Source organism: Lagenorhynchus albirostris, chromosome 9 (genome assembly GCF_949774975.1).
Source record: "Lagenorhynchus albirostris chromosome 9, mLagAlb1.1, whole genome shotgun sequence".
NCBI classification, from domain to species: Eukaryota; Metazoa; Chordata; class Mammalia; order Artiodactyla; family Delphinidae; genus Lagenorhynchus; species Lagenorhynchus albirostris.
In genome coordinates, this window is record NC_083103.1 from 68365710 (window position 1) to 68391563 (window position 25854).

Below are 25854 nucleotides of genomic sequence, written 5' to 3' on the forward strand. Positions count from 1 at the left end.
ATCTTTAACTAGCCACTGAAAAATTAAAAAATAAGACTATCAGGAACTGTTCTAATGATCTCCAACTATCAGCACAGAAGAGGTTGTCCAAAAGTTGGGAAAACATTAAAATTATTCAAAGAATGGATGAAAGCATTCAGGTAACTTTAACTCCCATGCTTTGGGGCCATTGTGGCCTTTCTGTATAAAACAATATTGGACTTCCCTGGTGGCACAGTGTTTAAGAATCCACCTGCTGATACAAAATTAATGCACAGAAATCTCTTGCATTCCCATACAATAATGATGAAAAATCTGAAAGAGAAATTAAGGAAACGCTCCCATTTATCATTGCAACAAACCTGCCAAAGGAAACAAGATACCTGTATGCAGAAAACTATAAGACACTGATGAAAGAAATTAAAGATGATACAAACAGATGGAGAGAAATACCATGTTCTTGGATTGGAAGAATCAACACTGTGAAAATGACTATAATACCAAAAGCAATCTACAGATTCAGTGCAATCCCTATCAAACTACCAGTGGCATTTTTCACAGAACTAGAACAAAAAAATTCACAATTTGTATGGAAACCCAAAAGACCCTGAATAGGCAAAGCAATCTTGAGAAAGAAAAACGGAGCTGGAGAAATCAGGCTCCCTGAATTCAGACTATACTACAAAGCTACAATAATCAAGACAGTATGGTACTGGCCCAAAAATAGAAATATAGATCAATGGAACAGGATAGAAAGCCCAGAGATAAACCCATGCACATATGGTCATCTTATCTTTGATAAAGGAGGCAAGAATTTACAGTGGAGAAAAGACAGCCTCTTCAATTACTGGTGCTGGGAAAACTGGACAGCTACATATAAAAGAATGAAATTAGAACACTCCCTAACACTGTATACAGAAATAAACTCAAAATGGATTAAAGACCTAAATTTAAGGCCAGACACTATCACACTCTTAGAGGAAAATATGTGCAGAACACTCTATGACATAAATCACAGCAAGATCCTTTTTGACCCACCTCCTAGAGAAATGGAAATAAAAACAAAAATAAACATATGGGACCTAAGGAAACTTAAAAACTTTTGCACAACAAAGGAAACTATAAATGAGATGAAAAGACAACCCTCAGAATGGGAGAAAATATTTGCAAATGAAGCAACTGACAAAGGATTAATCTCCAAAATATATAAGCAGCTCATGCAGCTCAATATCAAAAAAACAAACAACCCAATCCAAAAATGGGCAGAAGACCTAAATAGACATTTCTCCAAAGAAGATATACAGATTGCCAACAAACACATGAAAGGATGCTCAACATCACTAATCATTAGAGGAGTGCAAATCAAAATTACAATGAGGTGTCACATCACACCAGTCAGAATGGCCATCATCAAAAAATCTACAAACAATAAATGCTGGAGAGGGTGTGGAGAAAAGGGAATCCTCTTGCACTATTGGTAGGAATGTAAATTGATACAGCCACTATGGAGAACAGTATGGAGGTTCCTTAAAAAACTAAAAATAGAACTACCATATGACCCAGCAATCCCACTACTGGGCATATACCCTGAGAAAACCGTAATTCAAAAAGAGACATGTACCACAATGTTCATTGCAGCACTATTTATAATAGCCAGGACATAGAAGCAACCTAAGTGTCCATTGACAGATGAATGGATAAAGAAGATGTGGCACATATATATAATGGAATATTACTCAGCCATAAAAAGAAACAAAACTGAACTATTTGGAGAGAGGTGGATGGACCTAGAGTTTGTCATACAGAGTGAAGTAAGTCAGAAAGAGAAAAACAAATACCGTACGCTAACACATATATATGGAATCTAAAAAAAGATGGTTCTGATGAACCTAGGAGCAGGACAGGAATAAAGATGTGGACGTAGAGAATGGACTTGAGGACATGGGGAGGGGGAAGTGTAATCTGGGACGAAGTGAGAGAGTAGCATTGACATATATACACTACCAAATGTAAAATAGATAGCTAGTGGGCAGCAGCTGCATAAGACAGGGAGATCAGATAGTTCCTTTGTGACCACCTAGTGGGGTGGGATAGGGAGGGTGGGAGGGAAACGCAAGAGGGAGGGGATATGGGGATATATGTATACATATAGCTGATTCACTTTTTTATGCAGCAGAAACTAACACAACATTGTAAAGCAATTATACTCCAATAAAGATGTTAAAAAACAAAAAAGAATCTACCTGCCAGCGCAGGGAACATGGGTTCAAGCCCTGGTCTGGGATGATCCCACATGCCTTGGAGCAACTAAGACTGTGCACCACAGCTCCTGAGCCTGCGCTCTAGAGCCTGGGAGCCACAACTACTGAGGCCACGTGCCACAACTACTGGAGCCCGCATGCCTAGAGCCCGTGCTCTGCAACAAGAGAAACCACCACAGTGAGAAGCCCGCACACCAGAACGAAGACCCAACACAGCCAAAAATAAATAAATAAATACATTTATTTTTTTAAGAAAAGAAGAAAACAAAACAATATTGAGTGTTCTGAGAGACTGCATTCATGTCACCCTCATTCAAACAAGTTTTGCTTGATACCCTCAATGTACCAGGTTCTATATTAAATGCCAGGGACATGAGATGAATAAGATCTATGAACTACGTTTACTTATATCCTGTTAGGGAAAATTGACTCTTTAACAAATAATTAGAGCCAAATATTGGGTGCTGCACTAGTAGTACTGTTGTATTCAACAAACATAATAGGCACTGACTGAGGTTCCTGAGCTCGACTGGTGAACCACCCAAAGCCTTCCTGAAACTGTGGTCTAGAAAAAGATCCAAACAATAGATGAGTTACTTACCACATGCTAGAGGAGGAAAGGTCAGAGAAGGCTTTGCAGATAGGTGACATTTGAACTATCTGGAAGGATGGTGAGAGGGTTTACCAGATAGCCAGGGTAGGCATGGAGAAATGGTAAGCAGACGAAATTGAATATGAAAAAAGACAGAGAGTAAGCACTAATTGTAGCTCACAGGGCTGATACTCCATTTGTATTTGTAATACCAAACTCAGTTTCCAACAGTCCTGGAAAATTATGCTGAAACAGCTAAGACCTACACTGCTTCAAGCAGTACTTAAGGGAAATGTCAATGTCATGGCAATAGATTACACAGCTGAGACCCAGGACACCCACAGGCCGGAAAAGCAGGGGAAATATGTCATCCTTACAAGTATCACTTCTCTGACCATAACTACATAGAACATTTTCAGTTCTTTTTGGAAAAGGCAGCCATATTTTCATGCTCAGACTGTTTATCAGAAAGGTCATTAGATTCCCCCATTTCCACAACAAAAAAAAATCAAAAACAGTCCTTTCTAAAGTAATTGCACGGTTCCAGCCATATGCTCTCCCGTCCTCTTTAAAGCGTATCATTCACTTAGGACTGGAGGTTCCTAAATTGGAGGTTTGCATATGTAATTATATCAAATGATGTGTTTGTTTATATCTCCAAACCACATTCAAAAGCTTGCCTATGATTTATCTTTGAAATTCGATTTCATCATGTCAGTCCCCAACTTACTGTGCCCAATGGGTCTACAGTTACATGTGTGATGTATACGCCTCTCTCTTGCAGAGATTACAGGATAAGGGTGCCTTCCACAGTGATGAATCAGAGCAGTTGAAGAGGGAGATTGATCTGTTACAGTTTCTGCCCTGTTCTAAGACATTCAGCTACAGCAAAGTTGTTTAGAAAGGAAGATGCAGCTTTGGCAATTTTGACTAATTCCTCTGGACCCGGAGGAATGGCTCACTTCATTGCTGTCTGACTGTAAAACATACCGTGCAGCTACAGCACCATAGCTCATCCTAAGTACACAACTTTAGAAGGAAGAAAGCTTTTGCCCCTTCTTAGTTTAGCTGGCTGTGTCTTGACAACAAGGTTTATTTTCAGTGCAAATAACTACCGGTTGTGACTTTAACCCAAAATGTACCTTTCATTATTTTTATGTTCTAGATTCCCCATGGACAAACCTGATGGCTCTATTCATTCCAGCCCCTCTTCCTACCAGATTCCTAAACTAACTCATTCATTCATTCACTCAATCATTTAAGTATTTTTTAATTTATTTTTTATTTGAAGTGTAGTTGATGTTGAATATTATATAAGTTACAGGTGTACAATATAGTGATTCTCAAATTTTAAAGGTTATACTCCAGTTATAGTTATTATAAAATACTGGCTATATTCCCCGTGTTGTATAATACATCTTTGTAGTTTATTTTTTACCTAATAGTTTGTACCTCTTAATCCCCTACCCCTATATTGCCCCTCCCTGCTCCCCTCTCCCCACTGGTAACCACTAGTTTGTTCTCTATATCTACGAGTCTGCTTCTTTTTTGTTATATTCACTAGTTCGTTGTATTTTTTAGATTCCACATGTAAGAGATATCGTACAGTGTTTGTCTTTCTTTGCCTGGCTTATTTCACTTAGTCATTCAACCGTTTAAGTTTTTTTTGTTTGTTTTTTTTTGTTTGTTTGTTTGTTTTTTGCGGTACGCGGGCCTCTCACTGTTGCGGCCTCTTCCGTTGCGGAGCACAGGCTCCGGACACGCAGGCTCAGCGGCCATGGCTCATGGGCCCAGCCGCTCTGCGTCATGTGGGATCTTCCCGGACCGGGGCACAAACCCGTGTCCCCTGCATCGGCAGGCGGACTCTCAACCACTGCACCACGAGGGAAGCCCCCGTTTAAGTATTTTTAAAGTTCTGTCTTTTCTAGGGACTTCCCTGGTGGCGCAGTGGTTAAGAATCTGCCCGCCAATTCAGGGTACACGGGTTCGAGCCCTGGTCTGGGAAGATCCCACATGCCACAGAGCAACCAAGCCTGTGCACCATAATTACTGAGCCTGCGCTCTAAAGCCTGTGAGCCACAACTACTGAGCCCACGTGCCACAACAACTGAAGCCCGGTTACCTAGAGCCTGTCCTCCGCAACAAGAGAAGCCACCGCAATGAGAAGCCCGCGCACCGCAACGAAGAGTAGCCCCCGCTTGCCGCAACTAGAGAAAGCCTGTGCGCAGCAACAAAGACCCAACGCAGCCAAAGATTTAAAATAAATTAATTAATTTTAAAAAGCAGGTTGAATTAAAAAAAAAAAAGATCTGTCTTTTCCAAACATGAAAGACGTGTTCAAATCTAAAAGGCAGAGTTTGTGATCTCCTACTGATTTTTAAATGGCTTTACTGATACATAATTTACGTACAATAACAATCTGGCTTTACTGATACATAATTTATGTACAGTAACAATCACCTGTTTAAAACATACAATTCAATGGTTTTCAGAATACTTATGGAACTATGCAACCATCACCATAATCTGTAATTTTAGAACATTTTCATCAGCCCCAGAAGAAACCTTGTACCCCTTAGAAGTTACTCTCTGTCCCTTGCCCCAACTTGTCCCATTTCCTACTGATTCTCACTTTTTTTTTTTTGCCGTACGTGGGCCTCTCACTGCCGTGACCTTTCCCGTTGCGGAGCACAGGCTCCGGACGCGCAGGCTCAGCGGCCATGGCTCACGGGCCCAGCCGCTCCGCGGCATGTGGGATCTTCCCGGACCGGGGCACGAACCCGTGTCCCCTGCATCGGCAGGCGGACTCTCAACCACTGCGCCACCAGGGAAGCCCTGATTTTCACTTTTGACTTAGATTTTTTTCCCCTGCCTTTTACTTTAGATCTGTGAAAATAAAGGTGATAGAAACCCAGAGAAATGCAGAGGTTTCCTTGCCTTTCCTCCACAAACAGAAACTCCTTGGCTTTCTCACAGCTCCAGGTTCACTGTTTATGTTGTTTCAGACTTTTCAGGAAGCCTGTCTTCTTCCCTGTTGGCTGATAAATAGGTGAAAATCACATCCTGGGGGAGGTAGGCAGATGGAAGGGAGACACACTGCTCTCCCACTTATACCTGGGCATTGTGAAACGAAGTGGCTTTCCTAAAGAAATACCCTCAGGATAATCGGGAAAGGAAGCTGACCTCCTTCCTGAGCACCGTCATGCCACAATGGGCTGTGGCTGCATGACCTGGGCAAGGAGGACCTGAAATGACACGAGATCCCCACAGGGGGTGGGGAGTGCAGACAGAGGGCAAAAGGGTTCCTGGTCTTTTGTTCCTGGAACGGCAGCAGGCGAACAAGAGCAGAGGCTGACAGCCCTTTCACCTGTGTATAGCCTCCATATAACAAGTATTTCTCATTCCCGTTGTGACCTCTAACAGAGGATGCCCCCTGAAGAGGTGGTGAGGTCTGTGAAAGCCTCCCACCCCCTTTGGAGAACACACTTACATCTCACTTGGAAAGAGCCACCGTGACATATAATCTTCTGGGTTAGCATGGCCTGAAAATGCAGGCATCAGATTTGTGCTTTAGATGCTCCCTGGTGCGACCAAGCTGACCCTTAGTCAACATGACTCAGAGAGCAGGCTCCTCTTTATTCCTCCTTTATCACCTCAGTGCACCAGTGCATTCACACATCTCCATCCCCCCCTCGCTCACCCTCCCAACACACACACACACACACACACACACACACACACACACACACACACACACACACACACACACACACACACACACTGAGCCCAAGGTCTGATCCAGATGCTAAAGCTTCTCAGGTATATTTCATTCTTGGATGGGCAGAAAAATTCATGTCAATAAAAAGTCATAGTGAGATTCAACAAAGGATAGTGGAATTGCAGAAAGCCTTCTCTTAGAATCAGAGGACCATCTCAAGGTATCACCCCAGGAGATTTAGACACAGTAAATGAGGGATGGAGTGGGGCACAGGATCTCTTTTTGAGTTTCCCGGGAGGTTCTGATGGGTAGCTAGAGAAAGGGAAGTTACCCATTCTCTCCCTTGAAACTCTTGAGAACGGTCTTCTCTCTGTCAACTCTGACAATAGTTCAGAAGTGCCTAGCACTGTGCCATTCCCATAGAGGAATTTAGGAAATGGTTTAAATGAATACTAAAGGCACACACTCCCTCCCCATCCACAGATACTCTCCCCCCACACAAAAAAATACCCTCCAAAACAAACACTTTCTAAGTCTGTCTGTAGCAAAACTGAAGATTAGAATATGAATAATCCATCTTTTCTACAGCAACTTTTGTCAACTGATCCTTAATGAACTTCCTGTTTTGTTTTAGGCCAGGGGCTTAGGTGGACCACAGGGCTTCTGAATCGGAAGGCAGGTGTTTCCCATGAAGTCACTCTGTCAACCTGTCTGGCGGTAAAATATAGACATATGAGCAAAGGATTGCAGTAAAAGGCCAGGAATGATACTGTGGTGGAGTATACTCATTCTGTTAGTATGTTATCAGGTGGACCCTTAACCCTGAGAGAGAGGGTCACCTCTCCAACACCTGAGCTAACACCTGAGCTAAATTCGAAAAAATCTGTGGATGAGTGGGGCACATTCCAGAAAGCATTCATGGAGAGGCAGATCATTTATGCAATGGGAATGTGGGTTTCCCTCCCGTGGGGAGTGTGGACAGGTGAGAGTGGAGAGGAGTGGGTTTGAAACCACAGAGGTCAGATTGGGGCTGGAACCCAATCGCACCTCAGATGGGATTCGAACCCAGCCAAAACTCAGACTGGGACTTGAACTCACGGGCTGGAACTCGAACCCACTGTCTTTTAGTTAAAATCACTCACCTGGGGTCAGGACTTACTAAAACTCAAGCTGTTTATGTCTCTGCACAGAAGGAATTCAGAGAGAGGTGAAGTGATAGGTAAGAAGTAGATTTATTAACATAGGGTGCTTTTGAGGGATATAAGTGGCCCGGCAAGGGAGCTCTGCCCCAAGAACTAAGTGGGAAAGAAGGTGTATTTAGGGAGATACACATTCCATGGACAGAATGCGGTACATTTCAGAAGGCAAGAGTGGCCCGAAATACGGGGTGGTTAATTTTTACAGGCTGAGTAATTTCATGGGCTAACAAAGTGGGAGGATTATTCCAACACTTACAGAGAAGGGGTGGGGATTTCCAGGAACTGGGCACCACTCACTATTTGGCCTTTTAAGGTTAGCCTCAGAGCTGTCATAGTGCCTGTGGGTGTGTCATTTAGCTGATACTAATGTATTACAATGAGCATATAAGGAGGCTCACGGTCTACTGGAAGTCTAACCTTCCACCATCTTGGGCCTAATCGGTTCTAACCAGTTTTGTTATATCCTCAACGGCTATGTCATTCTTTGAAAGGTTGTGCCCTGTGCCCTTCCCTCCTGTCTCAGGGTCAGCTTGTAAACAGCCATGCTACCTGCGGTGGGATTTTATTTTGAAGGCCATGTGAAGTCATCTAACCTCTGGTAGTCTTACTCCCACCTGCTATCTGAAAACAAAAACGTGAGCTCCTCAGCAGATTTCGATAAAATACCTTTTCTATATTTCATGTACCTCACCAGCATTGGGAGTGAGCTTTGCATGTGATTTCTCTGTTATCTCATGTCAATCAGCATATGCCATGAAAGGAGCCCAGTCCATGGTGTCTTATCTTCAGGGGCATTGAAGAATCAAAAAATAGAATGTAAATTTGACGTCCTAATTGCCATTTGACAATAATCATAATAAAACTTGCAATAGACAAATTGGGTGTCCTTGACGGTTTTGTCTTCTCCTTCCCTTTTCTTTGCCTTTATACTCAAAGGGGTGATTCATTTATGGGAAATGCCATTCATAGGAAAGATAGATATTTCCCACGTGGAACTTATTTTGTGTAAAGATTTAAACAAATAATACAAAGTGATAAAACTACAGTATATGAGATCTTCCGTATATGAGATACTATATTTGAAATAATTATGTGTACAAGTAGTTATTACAGAAATAACCTTCTTTGTCAAGTATAACCAAAAAGATTATATAAGCAGAAAAATGTTAAATAAGAAAAGTTCTGTTTTATAGCCTGCCTCTAATCAGCTTCAACAACCTATTAATTGTTCAAGAACTCTTAAAATCTTTAATAAGTTTCCTATGGTAGAATATCAGTCATATGCAAATGAATCATTGAAGTTCCAGAAAAACAATGGTTCTTTAGAGAGGTTTCATATCCCCAAAGTGATGAAAATACCTCATATGTGGTAAGCAGAACTGAGAAACAAATTTTTCAAGTTTTCTTTGTAAATTTTATTTTGTTTGAAGAATAATTCTGAGACCATCTGACTGTCACTAAGGACTGGCCAGTTATACTGTTCCCCATTGCTTTTGCTTTTGCTTTTGCTTTAACTGGACTTGCTTCCCACCCTCAGTAAGCTGCTTGCCCCAGATATTTAAAAGTCAAATATTCTCATTTCTACACAGGTCTGATTACAACAACTTCAAGGAAATTGGATCGAGAACAGCAGGCAGAACATTTTCTGGAGGTAAGCGCCTAGAGGGAGCCAGTATTCATTAAAAGTGACTTTTCCTCAACTGCTTTAACCTTCCACGGGAACTGGAACTTGAATGTGTGTGAACAGTGGGTTGCAAAATGCGGCTGTTTCTCTTGGGCTGGTTGGTTCCGAAGTTGGAGATTTCTGGTGCATTCCTCTGAATGCACTCCTGTGTGCAGAGAGTAGATGGCAGGGTGGGGACTTTGCATTTCCTGAAAGCAAGCAGATGTATGGACTTTGTGCCCCTTTGTCAATAACTGGAAAAGAAAGTTCAGGAGCAGAGCCCTGTAAGCCATCATGGCCTCAGAGGTAAAAAGAGAGTGGGCCGAAGTGCTGCAGTAAAAGTGAAGTATGTTCTTTGTGAAGAAGTGCTCTGCTCAGCCCCTCGTTTCTTTTCTTGGGAGAGGGATTGAGAGAGAGAAAGCTGCCAGTTGATTCACTGCCTGAGAAGACTGTTTCTGAAACCATGAAATGTGCTCCTATAATTCATGCAGACAGAAACAACAGCAATAAAAACTATAAGAGCATTATTTCTGGAGGAAAAAAGACCAGGGATGAGAAAATAGATATGAAAGAGTCTTGTGGAACATTCTTTCCATACATAGCGAGTATCTTTATTGGGAAGCTTGAAGCCTGGGTAGTATGTATGACGCGGCGATTTAAGTGTGACAGTCTGATACCGAACCGATGACAGTGCTTAGGAGGTAGAGCTTTGTTTTATTGTGCCCATGCTGCTAAAATGATTTGTCAGTCCCAAGAACCACTCACTGGAATCCACAGGTCCTATACACACTCACACATTCCTCAGATCTCTTCTGAAATTCCCCTTTAAGTCAGTTCACCAGTAGTGATTTATTTAAAGAACACTGGACTAGGAATCCGTGCCTTGGGTCCTAGGGCTTCCCTGCTATGATTAGGTTGGAGCCTTGGAAGCTGTTTCATTGCCCTGGACTTCAGTGTGGCACATAATTGCTGCTCCATATACCTCAAAGGATCTCTGTTAGGATCAAACTTGATATTTTATATCAAAGTATTTTTAAAACTCCTCAAGCACTACACATAATAAAGGATTATTATTATTATGCAGCCTTGTGATAAGCCTTTTAAAACATTGCTACCGTCACATAAAGATGAAAGACTCCAGGCTGCCGAAAAATAATTATTTTAATTCTTTTTCAAAATCATCCTAATGGGCTACATACCTGGTCCAGAATTAGAGTCGGTTTGCCAGAATAAAAACGCCTTATGTTATATTCATGGGCTTCTTTCCTTTGCAGCAGTGTCCGGGCCTCCTGAAGAGGCTATGTTCTCAGGTAGTTGAACCTATTACCTCCCAGCAGGGAAAACAGAGGGTGTCTCATTAACTGGGGGATCTGCCTGAGATCACTTACTGCCTTGTCCCTGGAAAGGTGGTGTTCTGGGGGTGTTTGGGGGCGTGCAGAGTGTGACTCTAGGGAAAAGAGGCAAAAGTGTTTTCCAGGCATTTGAATACACTTCCCAAAAGAATCCTAAACAGTTTCACATCGTTTACAGACTTACATGAATACTCACTCAACACTTTGGTCCTTTGGACAACACGGGTGCTCAGTAAAACGTAGTTAGTATCATTGTGGTTTTATTATCATATGGTGTCACAATACCTGAACTCTCCTACAGATTCAGCTTCATCTCCACACTCCAAGACAGACAGTAGCTCCAGGCAACTGCAGGGCTGAAGGAGCCACAGGCAGCAACCAGTGGACTCAGCCCGTGTCCCCAGGACTGAGCTATGTCTCAGGGATACAGAATGAACAGGAAGGATGGGGAGACACGTGATCAATGAATACATGCTATCACTTCAGACACAAACTCTCTGAGACCACTCAAAGAAGGTTCCATAATAGTGCTTGAAAATGAGGGGGTGATAGGCAACATTCAATGGGGCGGTTAGGAGGGCCTCTTTGAGGAGGTGACATTTGGTGACATGAAGCCAAGGTTCTGTTGGAGAAACAGAACCCAGACCAGTGTGATTGAGTATAAAGTTAGAGGGCCGTAGAGGTGGTAGGAAATAAGTTGGAAAAAGCAAATAGGGCTGTAGTAAGGATTCTGAATTTTCTCCCAAGTGCAGTGGAAAGCCAGTAAGCAGGGTGGGTCGGGGCATGATAAGATTGCAGAGTGAGAGATCACTGGCCGTTCTGAGCAGAATCGGGCTGGGACAGGGCTTCCGTAGCAGGAAGACTGGAAGGCGGGTGCTTTGAGAGGGACCCAGGTGAAAGATGACGGTGACTTGGATGAGGGTCTAATACAAATCTCATCATGATTCTAGCTAGCAAGCAGATATGGGTTTTCTGAAGTTTCCAGGGTAGAGATTTTAAAACCTACAGGTCATCTGAATTACACTAACTCGCCCCCCAGCTCTGCCCCCATGCCAGGATTCCCCATCACAGGTGCTCTTTCATTTGGTAAACTACCCTGCTAAGGTTTTCAAAAACCACTTGAATCTCTATCTCCTACTCTTTCTGTCTCTCCTCCTCTTCTCTCTCTCTCTCTCTCTCTCACGTACAGTCTTGCTCTCACTTTCTAAATTGTACAGTTCTTAGCCACATTTTTTTATATATATATATATAACATTGCTGTGAGCATTTGAATGGCCTTCATTTCTTTTTTCTGAATGGATCATGGACAGAATATTGCTTTAACTCAGCCCTGCAAAAAAAGTGAGTAAAATAATATCATTCAGAGTGCAGAAGAGAGTTCTCTGCTGTACACAAATTTCTGTAACTGCTGACACATTTTGTGAGTTGTAAGCACTGGGTGTGGGTAATTAACCTCCTGGAAAGCCTTTAATTGCCAAGATAACCCTATGCTCCTTTTAAACTCACATTAACCTTCTGGTTCTATTGCATATCTCTCCTTCCCAATCAAATAAAATGGACTCTTCTTGAAAGGATCCATTTAGAAGCTGACCTGGCAGGTACACTTCTACATAGGTAGCCAGAAGGACATTAATGATTTGTTTATAGTTTGCTATCCCCATGATGGAAAGCACTTCAATTGTATACTGCGGGTACTCTGCCTGTGCATTAATTTCAGATACTTAGCTTGACTGTGTATGCACTGTAAGGGTTTTGGAGTCTGTAGAACATTCATCTCAAATCTGTGACTATAAGACGGGATTATCATTACCAGAATCTAAGGAGCTTGCTAAAGAAACAAGAGCAGCAAAGGACTACAGAAAACTTCACAAGTACAGCTTATATTTCTCTGGTGAATTCTAAGTGTTACTTCTTGCCTAATTTGGAAATCTGTTATGTGAAAATATTGGCCTGATCTTTTCTCCCTACCATGAAGTGCAAAACTATGGAATTTTCAGCTCATTTATTCAAAGTCATACGCATTCCTTGATAGCCAGTTATGATTGCAGTGGAGGTAGAAGGCTAATTCTAGCAAATAGATGCACAAAGTTGAAAATGATGCGCAAACTAAACGGTGAATTACCATTTTAGCTTAGTGGTTGTGACTTTAGCCCTGATTACCTCATTAACAGAGAAGGCAGCTGTGAAATAAGGGAATAAATGCACTAACTCTTTCTTATGTTATAATCACTTGTATAGATTGTTTCCTCACCTACTAAATTTAATCTCCTTACGGGCATGAAACTTGATTTATCAAGATAGTGCATGGAAGTGGTGTGGGAAAGCATGGATGTTCCATTCAGGCAGGCCTGAGGTTATATGTGGGCACTGCTCACAGAACTTAGACAGGCTCTCAACTCTCTGAACCCCCTTTCCTTCATCTGTAAAGAGCGGATAGTGGTTTCTAACATGGGGTTGGTGTAAAGAGCATATGAAATTGTTACCGAGTCCAAGCTCATACTGCTCACTGCATGACAGGCCAATGAATCAAGAGACATGATGTTCCTCCAACAAGACAAATGTTATTCTCTGTTCTGCAACTTTATCTCTATATGAATGGAGAAGTGTTATACCTTTAAAAGGCAGAGGCTTTAGAATGGGCTATCCTGTATATTTCATCCTATAAGGCAACATTCTAAACTTGTAGCAGAAGCAATAGAATACAAAGTTTAAAGTAAAATAAACTGATCCAATATGGAGTCACATTTGTTCAGATCAGGCATCTGAACTATGAAGAACAATATCTTATGGAAGTCATCAGCGGTTAAATGTTTAGAAACCAGAGAATGGGGACGGTTATATTCTATTTTAGCAAATATGTTTTACAAAATACATAAATTTTAGCAAAATAAAAGATTTCAACTTGAAAAAAAAAGAAAAATGAAAGGTGAGACGTCCCCAGGGTGACCTCTGTAGGACAATGTGTTCCACGGACAGTGGCGGGTGTTGTCAGCACCAACTGTCTTACTCACCTCTCTATTTAGAGCATCTAGTTAAGTACGTGGAAAGCAGGGGGCACTCAATAAAGGGTGTGTGAATGAATGATTACTCTGAGACCTTTATTTTACTCCTAGATGAGATCACGGAGGTGGGTATTAGCACACAGGAAAGTGCATAGGCTTGGAGACAGAAAGAGTGGACTGTTCTGCCTCTCTCCATCTGCTTTGCCAAATTAAATTATCTCTGATCCTCCATTTGCTCATCCGTAAAATGGGGCTACTAATCCCTACTTCATCAATGAACTACACAGAGGGTCTGGCACGTAGGACACTATTCTGTTAAACCGTTGTTTGCCCCACACTCTTTCCCCTCCCTGCTCTCCTTGTCCTCAATAAACACCTTGTCAGTTCCATTTCTTTTTCAGAGCTGGCCCGTGTTTGAATAGCTTACAGCAGTTTGATTATTCTTAAAAGTTATATCCATTTAAATAATACTATAGTCCCAGCCTAATTACGTGTGAATCTTTATCTTGTTTGCAAAAAGAGTATGATTTTGGGCTTCCCTGGTGGCGCAGTGGTTGAGAGTCCACCTGCCGATGCAGGGGACACGGGTTCATGCCACGGTCCGGGAAGATCCCACATGCCATGGAGCGGCTGGACCCGTGAGCCATGGCCGCTGAGCCTGCGCGTCCGGAGCCTGTGCTCCGCAACGGGAGAGGCCACAACAGTGAGAGGCCCGCGTACAGCAAAAAAAAAAAAAAAAGAGTATGATTTTGCCTCTCTTTTGATCTTGAAATGCTTCTCTGTTCAGGGGCAGATGGTTCTGGTAAAGTCTCCCGAAGAGAACAGAGAGAGTATTTTATTTGAAAATCAAAAAAGATGACAAGGCCCAGTATAAAGACAGAGGATGAGAAATTATGTTGTCTGTGTGGGTATATCTTGAAGTAGCCCAGAAAAGGTGGTGAGATTTTATAGTGCAGTTGGTATAAATAACAAAACACATTACAGAGGAATATGCTAGATCTATAGGAATGTAAATTATTTAGTATCTGTCTCTTTAGAATACTCATCCATCGTCCTCTGTAAGGTGCATCTCCTGTGACTATTTTTTCTTCCTGTCTGAAATTCTCATCCCTTTTTATAGTTTTATTTTCTGAGGGGAAAAAAATATTGCTCTTCGGTAAGTTTTTATAACATTTCCTCTTGCCTTGGGATGCAAATTGATTTCTTTAGTGAGTGCACATCCTTAGTGGTTTCTTACTTTAGTCAGCAGCTGCTTTTGAGGTGATGGTACTTTCTGGTGGTGAAGAGTTGCAGGTCTATCTCAACACATTAAGCCGTCCATATTTTGATAATTTGTCTCCAAGTGAAATGGCAGTTTCTCTCATTAGGCTCTTTTTTCTGCCACCCTCAGAAAACTTCACAGGAAGTACCAGTAGGCCTTCAGGAAAAGATGTGTGTCCATGCACAAAAACAGCACCTGTAGCAGGCACGGGCCTCGAAAGGAGAGTGATCGTGACTTCTGTTCTCCAGAGCTCCCAAGAGAGCCCCAGAACCCTCTCTTACCGTTCTTTACTTCTAGGACTGTACCTTCTCTAGTCTTAGTTGTTCGTGTTTGTGCTGTATCAACTTTGATGGAGTTAATGGCAACTCACTCTTTTTTTTCTTCCTTTCTTCAAGGCTTATTCTGAGCCTGATATTGGGCTAGGCACCAAGGTTCTGTTTTTGGAGTTAGTATGTTTTTCCCACTGGCTGTTTGTTTCTTTGCCCTTCGTGCTGAGGTCTATTCACAGAGATTACATTGCTGATTATTTGTGAGCTACTACAGTTAGCTGCTGTCTTGGAATCAGGGAGCTGTTTTTCATTCAGGTCATCCAAACTGCTTCTCTCCCATTATATAGATGCAGAAACTGAGACCTAGAAAAGAGAAGAGACGGGTCCAAGGTCACACAATCACTTCATAGTAGTGTCCAGTATAGGTCTTCCTCTTCTTATAGAACATATATAGGCCTATACGTCCATCAGTGTGTTAAAGTGTGGCAAATGGAATCATCTTTTCCCACTCTCGTTTTATAACAGATTTACCCAAGGCTCAGCTCAGTACCCCCATCAAGGATCAGCATACACGTGGAGGTTTTCTCTTACACTCTTTGGCTGTTCTTTTACCACCCCCTCAGCTGTTTGCTCTTCAGAGTAGTAGGCCCAGCGTTGGACAGGGGCTCGCTCTGCTGCTGGGCCCCAGCCCAGGCTCCAGGACAAAGTCCATCTGAGAGGATGCTGTGCCTGTCTTGGGAGTGCCAGTGTGGACTCCAACAGAAGAGTGACTGGATACCAGGTGTTATGGGCTGAACTGTATCCCCTTAAGATTCCCCTTAAAATTCATATGTTGAAGCCCTAACCCCCGGTACCCCAGAATGTGACTGTATTTGGAGTCTTTAAAGAGGTAGTTAAATTAAAATGAAGCCATTAGGGTAAGCTCCGATCCAGCATGACTGGTGTCTTTACAAGAAGAGGAAATTTGGACACAGACACATCCAGAGGGAAGACCGTGTGCAGACACAGGGAGAAGACGGCCGTCTATAAGCCAAAGAGAGAGGCCTCAGAAGAAACCAACCCTGCTAATACCTTCACCTCAGACTCCTAAGACTGAGTCCCCCTAAAACGGAGTTCCTCTGCTGGGTTTATGATTAACCTCTCTATCCAAATCTTTACTCCCTTTCTTTTCCTGAACCTGTCCCCCTCAAGATTGAGGAGTATCAAAGAAAAGGGGGAATTGAAACTATGCAAGGCCCTGTGTCCCTGTCCTTTGAAGGAAAAGGCTTTTGCTTTCGTCTCCCAGGCCTTCCTTGAGTCTCTAAAGGCTGACTCAATCACTAATGATTAGAAAAGGTGAAGAGGTAGAAACAAAGAAGAGCTGTTGGGCTGGGAAACTGGTAACAATTTAGACTATAAATCTGCCACACCGCAGAATCACCAAACTCCCAGTTCCCTGAAAGACATAGATGAAGGCCTGACACTCACTTCTAAGCTGTTTTTACAGGAAACAGACCCCTACCAGATGAAAACCACTGACCGCAAGAACATAGACCCCAGACTGGTTGAAACCGGAAAGTTGATGATGCTTGAAACTTCACCTTGATGCCAACCAATCCGAGATTGTGCACAAGCTGATCACACACCCTGCAGCCCCTCCTTCACACTGCCTTTAAATCTCTTCCCTGAAAGCCATTGAGGAGTTCCAGGTCTTCTGAGAATGAGCTGCCTGTTCTCCTTGCTCGGTGCTCTACAATAAATGCTGTATTTTCCTTCACCACAACCCGGTGTCAGTAGATTGGCTTTACTGCGCACAGGCGAGCAGACCCGTTTGGTTTGGTAACACTCCTAAGCCTCCAGCACCATAAGAAAATAAATTTCTGTTGTTCAAGCCACCCAGTCTGTAGTCCATTGTAATGGCAGCTCTAGTAACTCATACAGCAGGCCAGACCATTCACTGCCTGTCCCTGCCCCTCTCTTCTCACACCACCACCTTACAAGGCTACGTACATGCATTAGACTTTACTAAGGGACCAGGGCAACTACACTTACAGTGTGGGAGGCTAAAACCTCCATCTAAATATGATTATCTCCATGTTCCACACTCCATACTACAAGGAGGGGGAGAACCTGCAAGTGAAAATTCTTCACAGAAGGTCTCTCCTGCTTCCCTAGGCTCAAGCAACTGCCTTTCTGACTGCCTGCTCCCTCCACTCTCCTCAGGGAGCATTTCCAGCTCATCTTTCCCAGAAATCTTGTCTCTTTACCCACAGGAATTATTCTTGCTCAGGAACAAACCCTTCCCCATCCGTAGAGTTTCCTAAATTAGTGTCATTTTTTATGTCTTATCAGTGCCCCAGCAAACCAGGCAGGGATGGCCTTGGGCACTCCAGTCTAGTTAAAAAGGAGTATTGGTGGTGGTGGTGTATGTGTCTGTGTGTGTGTGCACACACATGCATATGAGGTGAGAGCAAGGGTTGCCATTCTAATTCCTGCAGAGCAGTCTACGTTTGTGTGGGTCCTTAAGAATGATCTTTTGTGAGAGCATCCCCAGCAGTGTGAATTGCAGACGGACCACTTGATTTTCCCAACTGACGGAAGAGTAAATATTGAATCAGACACACAAGCAAATTTTTCAAAGCAAAAATTAATTCTAAGATAGTTTGTTCAAAACAGAGTTTGCCAGATGCCCACAGGGCTGGGCAGGTAATTCAGAGGACCAGCATGTGTGCTGGTGAGGGTAGAAGGGAGAAGTACTGTGGGTCTCACCTGGCCCTTCTATAAAAGTTCAGCCAGTGGCAGATGAAGCAGCCAGTTTTACCAGAAAGTCTTATTTTTTTCCAAAAACGAAATCAGATCTGCATACCAAATTTGGCACCTCCATTTTTTTGGAACACTTTGTAAGCCAGTGAGCCCCTGTTTTGCAACATTTGATATAAAGGAAGATTTCTTACTTGCCTCATAATATGTAATCATCTCACAGGGGAAGTAATTCACATGTATTGTAGAATGCAATTAATTTCTTGTCATCTTTTCACCCATTTTTTCACAGCATGACCCTTTGGGCCCATAAAAAAAATAAGAGATGAGCTCAGGGCTAAGTCTTAAGAGAGACTGCTGAGGTTCGAAATGATAGAGTGTACAGAGTTGGTTAGGATCTCAGCTGAGGGCCGTCTTCCCACTCAGCCTCCATGTGAACTGAGGGAAGGAGGGAGCGGTTGCTTTGGGTCCTTGGGTGACAGAGAGTTGCTTGGGCATCATGTCTGCTTTGTCTGCCCCTGGCAGTTCTCCACCCCTTAACCTTGCTTGTCTGTGCCCCTGGTTAGCCTCCAAGTTCATAACCTGCAGGCAAACACTTACATATGCTAAGAGAGTTACCTGAAATAAATCTTTGATTCCATAAATAACCACCCTCTAATTTACCTATTTGTGAAAGGTTGCATTTGTTTTGTTTCCCCTTAAGTCTGAACTCTGATTAGTAGAGTAACAGTGAATGAAACCTGTTCCCTTGGACCTGGGATGGTCCTTCCAGCCAGTGGCTCAGTCTGGAAAGGAGCGGGCTTTTGCGCTCTGCTCACCGGGAATGTGCGGGCAGATAGATAATTGCTCCAGTGGGATCACAGCTTGTTGAGGTGCACACACAGGCTGCAGGGAGCCAAGACGCTGCTTTTGTTTTCACTTAGGAATGGTTTCCTGATGTGGTACCATGCTGCTGCTTCCTTCAAGTTTCGGGGGCAAGCGATGGTTGGGTCCTGTGGGCCGGTGGGGGGACCCCTTACCCTGCAAGCCTGGTATCACACAAATGGCTTATCCCATTTCAGAGAAGAGGTTCAGATTTCCTGCCTGGCTCTGAACAATCATGAGAACTCCCAACAAACCACACGGCCCGGAAGCCCGGACTGGCTTCTCCACAGTGCCGAGATGGTAAATTGACCCTCTGCCGTTTGCTTCCCTAGCTCCTTTTCCCTCTTCTCCCACTGTGTTGCTTTTCTAGTTTATTTGTGCAACACACTCTGTGAGCTACAGAATGATCCGTCCAGTCTGATTTCATTGGGGTGCTGCAGAAACCACCCACACCCATGCCTAACACCATATATGACCCAGCTGAGCACTTTAAGTCTGTCTGTGGGAAAATAAAAAATGGAGTGGCAGCAGGTTCAGAACCTGAGATTTCAACTCAATTGCCTCTATTAGTAAAAAGGAAAACTACTTTGGCTTGCTTCCTGCATGCCGCAGACAGCTTTATTCAAATGAGCTGTTGTTTGGGGACCTTTCAAGGGACTTGCTTTCATGGCAAATCAGGGGCTACCAACCTCATCTATTTTGCAGCAGGACTGGTTTAGTGAAATGCTGAGAGGGTTGTAAGCAGGATACAGATGATTGTAAGGAAGGTAAGTCAAGAGAGTCCCAGATTTCAGAGCCCAGGAAAATAGGTCAGTATGTTGGAGCAAATACAGTTCCTCTAAAATTGAGAAAACCTGTAATAAATTTGGTTATTTCATCTTTTTGAATGTATTTTGCACAATTATTTAATCTGACTCAGTGAGAAATAAAGCATCTCTCATAACAATGTCCTAATTATAGTAGTCCTCTTAAAGTTTACATCAAACTAATCATGTACAACAAATGTAGACAGAGATGGTTAAAGCCTAGGATTTGGAGACAGAGAAGCCTAGCCACTCACTAGCCACGTAACCTTTCTTTTTTTTTTTTCACGTAACCTTTCTTAATCTACCTAGCCTCAGTTTCCCCACCTGTAAAATTGGGATAATAATAATAATATTTTTTCATAGGATTTTGTGAGGATTGGCATGGTGCATGTACATTGCGCATATTAAGAGTTTAACACGTGTCAGCTATTATGATTAGAAGCTTACAATTTTCCCTTTTGATTCCTGAAGCAGTCTTCTTGTGGCAGAATTCAGAGCACTTAGTGCATTATATTACATTGCATGTATAGTTTGGCTCATGGTTGTTGAATATATTTATAGTACTTCAGCAAGATAGCATCTATGAATGTACCTAGATGCTGGCATATGGTGTGCACTCAAAAGAGTACTAATTTCTTCCTTCCTTTTCTGGAGACAAGCCCAAAGTTTCAGAGATTTATCCTCTTCCATTTGCCAGCATCCATTTAAATGGATTATGACCATCTAAGTTGGAACAGCTCATTCTCCAAAGATAGGCAGAATAAGGAGTCAACCATGGGTCTAGCCTGGCTATGAAGAAGGTCACTGGGGCCCTGCTGGATGATGTGCAGTTCCCCTGGCTTTCTAAGCCAAACTCTGAGATGGGAGACTAAGGCATCCTAGCTCAAATGGCAGAGCTGTAGCATTCCCAGATCGTTAATTTCTCCAGGTTAGCCATCTCTAGGCCTAGCCAGCTTCATCACTAACTCCCAAGCTTTCCCCAGAATTATAGTGACGTTAAGGCCTTAAATTGTGTTTAGTTGTTAATATTTAAACACATAATGGGAATTTTTCCTGATTCATTCAGATGTCAACACCTCAGTTGAATGGAAATAATAAAACTGATCATGAATAGGCAAGAGATTCTCAGTAGAGGTCTTCCACACCATGGTTAATACCCAGTGACAGATACCGTAATTCAAAATTCGTTGCCCTTGGTAGATTCAAGTTCGGCCTCTCCTTCAGGCCATCTCAGCTCTGTTAGCAAGCTGCAGGATGGGCTCCCTAGAGATTCGGCAATGTCTCCCTTCCTGGCCCTGTCTTTGGCGGAGGCCAGCAGTAGGATGGGGGGGGCAAGCTAAGGAGTGCCCCTCTTTGTACTCCCAGCACCTAGAACAATACCTGGAACATCATGGGCATTAAAGTTCACAAAAGATTGAACTTTAAGTTTAGGGCTCCAGGAAATCTACAGACCAGATAACCCATGCTTCCCAGGCTACAGTGATCTGTACTGCCCAGAAACCCACAAAAGTCGGTGCCTAGGCAAGAGGTTGGCAGGCCTCCCCTGGTGCCAGCTACCATGCAGGAAGGGAAAAGCCTTCACCCCACTGCATCCCTGTCAGTACAGAGGCCTCTTGCAAACCCCCGAGTGTGTGTTTGGAGCCTAAAAGCAGTTCTTACATCACATTTACCTCCCTGAAATCTGTCATCCTCAGGAGGTCATAAATACATAATTCAGAAGGAAGACTTTTCATGAGGTACCCTGTTATAACTCTTGGCATGCCACTATACATTTTTAAAGATGCTAATAAATCTTTAAATTGCACATGGGGCTAAGTTCCATGCTATGGTATACTTTGCTAATATGTAATTGAGATAAAATCTACTTTTAGGATACTATTTCAAATGAAATAGGAAAAGCTCAATATTTTATTTAATGTATAAGTACTCATTAATAGCCCTCTTAAGAAGCATCACAAAGACATTTTTAAACTAAGAAACTAGTACCCACGGGGCAGGGGGCCTCTGATTAATCAAGCCCTGTGTTCTGAAAAAGCAGAATGTCTTCTCCATATAGAGAGAATTGATCTTCTCTTGTGTTGCCTTTAAATTGAGTGTTGTGAAAGCAACTTTTGGTATCCCACAGATACCAGATGACTGAATTTTTCTCTTTACAATGTGGGGCAGCCTCTTTGCCATGGTGAATAAGTTTGGCAAAGTCTCACCTTTATCATCACTAACATCAAGTCAGAAAGGCTAAAATTAAGTTTAAAGCACATTATAGCATTGCCAGCAGGGAGACAGGGCTACGGCAGACAGACTCTTGTGGTGTCCAGGAATTAGAGAGGTGCTTTCAGCTAGAGAACACGATGGGGTTTTTATTTAGCATTTTTACAACAAGAGACGTTGTTCTGTCTGTCAGTGGTAGCAGGACGTGCTTGCTCCACCTCAGGGTGAAGAATTACAAATCTCTCTGTGCAAGACTGTGACAGACTCATGATATGTGCTTAGATACTTGCACGAAACCATTTACCCGTCTTCAAAAATGATGCTTCCAGGAGCAACTCATTTAAAAGCTCCTGTCATATCACAAGGACATCCGTATGTAAGGAAGATTGACCTCAGTTTCTAATGGTTTAAAGCATGTGTCTATACACTTCAGTGAAAGGGAGAAAATTAGAGTTTATTTCAAAACTCTTCTTTGAGAAATTACTTAGTTCCTATGGTAGGATTTTCTTTTTTAAATACAGTTATTTCAAATTACAGAATAAGTAGAAACATGTAACTATGATGTACCAGAAGCATGTTATATATAATACACATTCGTTGTTTAAAAAATAGAGAGATAAAGATAAGCAAAAAAGAAGAAAAATGTAACACTCATAATTTCCGCATGAAATGATGTTTACTTTTTAGGTTTTGGAGTATAAAATCTAGGAACTTTTATTTTGCATTTATGTGTATAAGCTCGTATATTACATATAATCTTGCATAAAATTTGTCAAAAAGATTGAAATCATACTATACCTATAGTTGTATAACCTCCTTTTTGCATTTATCAGTTTATTGTGGGAAATTTTTATGTTAAAAGATTCAGATTCAGTATGGCTTTTTTTTTTGGTTGCATAAGATCTCATTAAATAGCAGTCTGTGGTAGGGTTTTTAATGACCTTAAGTAATGGACCATCATCACTTATTCTGGAAGACTGCATGGATACAGCCTAGCCTCCTAGCTCTCCTATTAACACTTCTGTAGTGTGGGTTTGGAGTCCACTTTCAAGCAGGCATTTCCTTAACCTCCTGCTTGTAGATCAACTGAAAGAAAGACCCTGGACATGATCTAATATCACTTAGCAGATTGTTTCAGGCCCTTGACCAGCCTGCACAGAAATATAAGCAAAAATCCTTCCCTTGGCTGAAGTTGTGAGACCCTACCTTATAGAATTCACTTATTGAAGGCAAAAGTATGCAGCGTCAGAAAATATTTACATAAATATCTCCAAAACACTTGAAAAAAAGGGACTACTGCATATTCACTCATGTCATTTGGAAAATTATATTGGAAACCTGAACACGTAAACTAAATAGGTACGTTATACTTCTGAACGTTTTTTCCACAAACACGAACTATCCCCATCTGTTCCACTGTAGATTAATATTTTCCTTTATAACGTTTTCTCAGTGAAGGCAAAATGATGTATTGTCAGCATCTTTTCACAAAAGTGCAAATAAATCCCACAGAATCATAAAATTTCGGCGTTAAGCAGGCCTTAGATATCGTCTACTAGATGATGAACTGTTTAAATCCCAAATTAAAGATCTGGGTCAACATTTGCCAAATGTGGGCATGCAGGCGACATTCACATTTGGCATGGCTGTCTGCATTCTCTACTGGTGACAAACTGTGGTGTCAAAAGAGGGAAAGGATCCAAACCAAACTGTATCTGAGGCTTGACACGTCTTTGAGAGGGTACATACGCCTTCCCGTGCTTCAAAACAAAATCCCATCAAATGATGGCAAGGAGAGCTAGTAGGAAGAAGGGCAGCCCTGACTCCCTATACATGTCACATCAGTTTCAACTTGGCGCTGGTAAGTAAAAGGGACTCTGGAAAGACTCTGGTGCGCATGCCAAGAATAAGTCATCTTTGCACCCAGAGAGACTCCACTTTCAGACAACCTTGAAGTGTGGTTTTTAGTGAGGGATGGCAGGAAAAATAATATGCTTCTATGAAATATCCCTTCTTAAGGTAAAAATGGAAAGAAATATATCATTCATGAGTATGTCCCTGTTATGAGACCATAGATTACGAAGTCCTTAATGACAATTTCAGTTTTCCTCCTGGCACTGAGGTTACACTTATTAGACCCCAAGTAAGTATGGGTTGAACTGAATTGAAAAAGAAAATGTTCTTTCTCCATCCTCTTTATTGTGGTTAGACAGAGGAAGGAGAAAATGAATCTCAACTCAGTTACAATTAGTTCTTATCCGCGAGGAGCTTAAGCTGCATAGGCCTGGGCCCAGATATTTCCAATGACATAAATATGTAACTTTAGTCATTTGACAAGTGGCAAGGCCAGTTCAGAAACCATAGAAGGAAGCAGCATCTATGAGGTTGCCTGTTGGTAAGACAAATGTATCTGGATCTTGTTTCTCTACAGTTCAGCTTCATTATATTGTCCACGTTAGGGTCACTTAACCCCAGGACAGCATGCACTGGATTCTGCGTTTGTTTAATAAAGGTTTTATCTGGAGACACCATTTCCAAAGGCCAGACCCAGCCTACAAGGTTGAAATCTGACCCATTTACGTGAGACATCATACACACTGCTTACCACTTCACACAGGTGTTCAGGCATGAAGCCTGATAGCACATTGAGGAGGCAAGCTGGTGGAAAGGACAGCTACTGGAAATGATAAGTAGGCCCAGACATAGGCTCATAGGATCAGGAATGATAGGTGAATCATTGAGAAGAGAGCCACCTTTGACTGCCGTAGCCAAGGTTTGGAACAAGAGCTCAAAACCACAAAGAATTATAAGCAGAGGAAAAGCATTTTTCCCGCTGCTTTTCTGTTCTCTCCTTGACTGTCATACGTTTCATTGGCATCCAGATGTTCCATTACTTTAGCTACCAACTTGAGAAATTACATTATAGTTACTTTCAAAGTTGTCAGAACACTAAACTCAACAGTGACAGTTTATAACCCGTTTTCTCTAAAATGCTTAATTTTTTCTTCTTCTAACCCTGATGGGCTGGCATTTAAATAAAGTTAGGATTCTGAAATTCAGTTAGCTTCTGTGTATGCCAAGTTATTCTTGAGGCTCATCCTCATGCCTATTGCTTCTTGCATGTACATATTGGGTATACTGTACTTGAACTTTTCCTCTATTTGTGTCTAGGTTTGTTAAAAAAGGAAATTTGCTTCATGCTTCAACTTTGAATATTTTCACTCATCAAGTTTTAAATTCTTTTGGCATTCAAATGTATGCATTTTTTTCAGAAAATTGAAGGCTAGTTAAAAAGAGCAATATTATTAATTTTGAGAATGCATATTTCCCCAGTCAAATAAAAAACATAGTGGCACATAATATCATATTTTACAGCTGATTTAAGATTTCCCAGAAAACTCCATTCGTAATTTCCAGTTGCAAGGGGATGAAGTTCTTCATTTTAATGCCTGCAGCATTCTTGTGGTAATTTTGAAATTGGGAGACTTGGCTACATTCATAAATGGTAACTGTGGAAAATCGGCCACTTTCCAATCAAACAAAAGCGTAGAAAACCTTGAGGATGCTTTTGAAAAGAGGAGATTATTTCTAACAAGTCTAGTTACACTGTCTATTCCTAAAGTAGATGAATGGGAGACTGTTATAAGACTACTGCTGTTGCTTTTCTCTGTATAGGCTGCTTGTATTATCTGTCTGTGCAGTACTTAGCACCCTGTTGAACTCAATAAATATGCAGTGGTAATAATATTATTGCTCAGAATTCATTTAGCACTTCCACATCTTTTGAGCATCACAATGTTCTGCCTACTAGGTGCAGGGAATTTTAATTTAATGCTCATTCTGAGGCTTAACGCTTGGAAGTGTAATGACCCATGTGAGATTATCCTCCACTCCAGCAGGCCATTTTTGGAGCAAAGCCATTGGGTTGTCCAAGAATTCAT

At 42.0% G+C, this 25854-nt stretch overlaps 1 protein-coding gene across 1 annotated transcript in view; it reads left to right on the forward strand.

Annotated features, from left to right (window-relative positions):
* The window catches only part of FAT3 (FAT atypical cadherin 3), a 696814-nt gene that overhangs the window by 476101 nt on the left and 194859 nt on the right, over positions 1–25854 (forward strand). The window contains exon 4 of the mRNA XM_060157887.1: positions 9339–9400. Within this exon, the coding sequence (XP_060013870.1) occupies positions 9339–9400 (62 nt within the window). The remainder of the gene's footprint in view (positions 1–9338; positions 9401–25854) is intronic.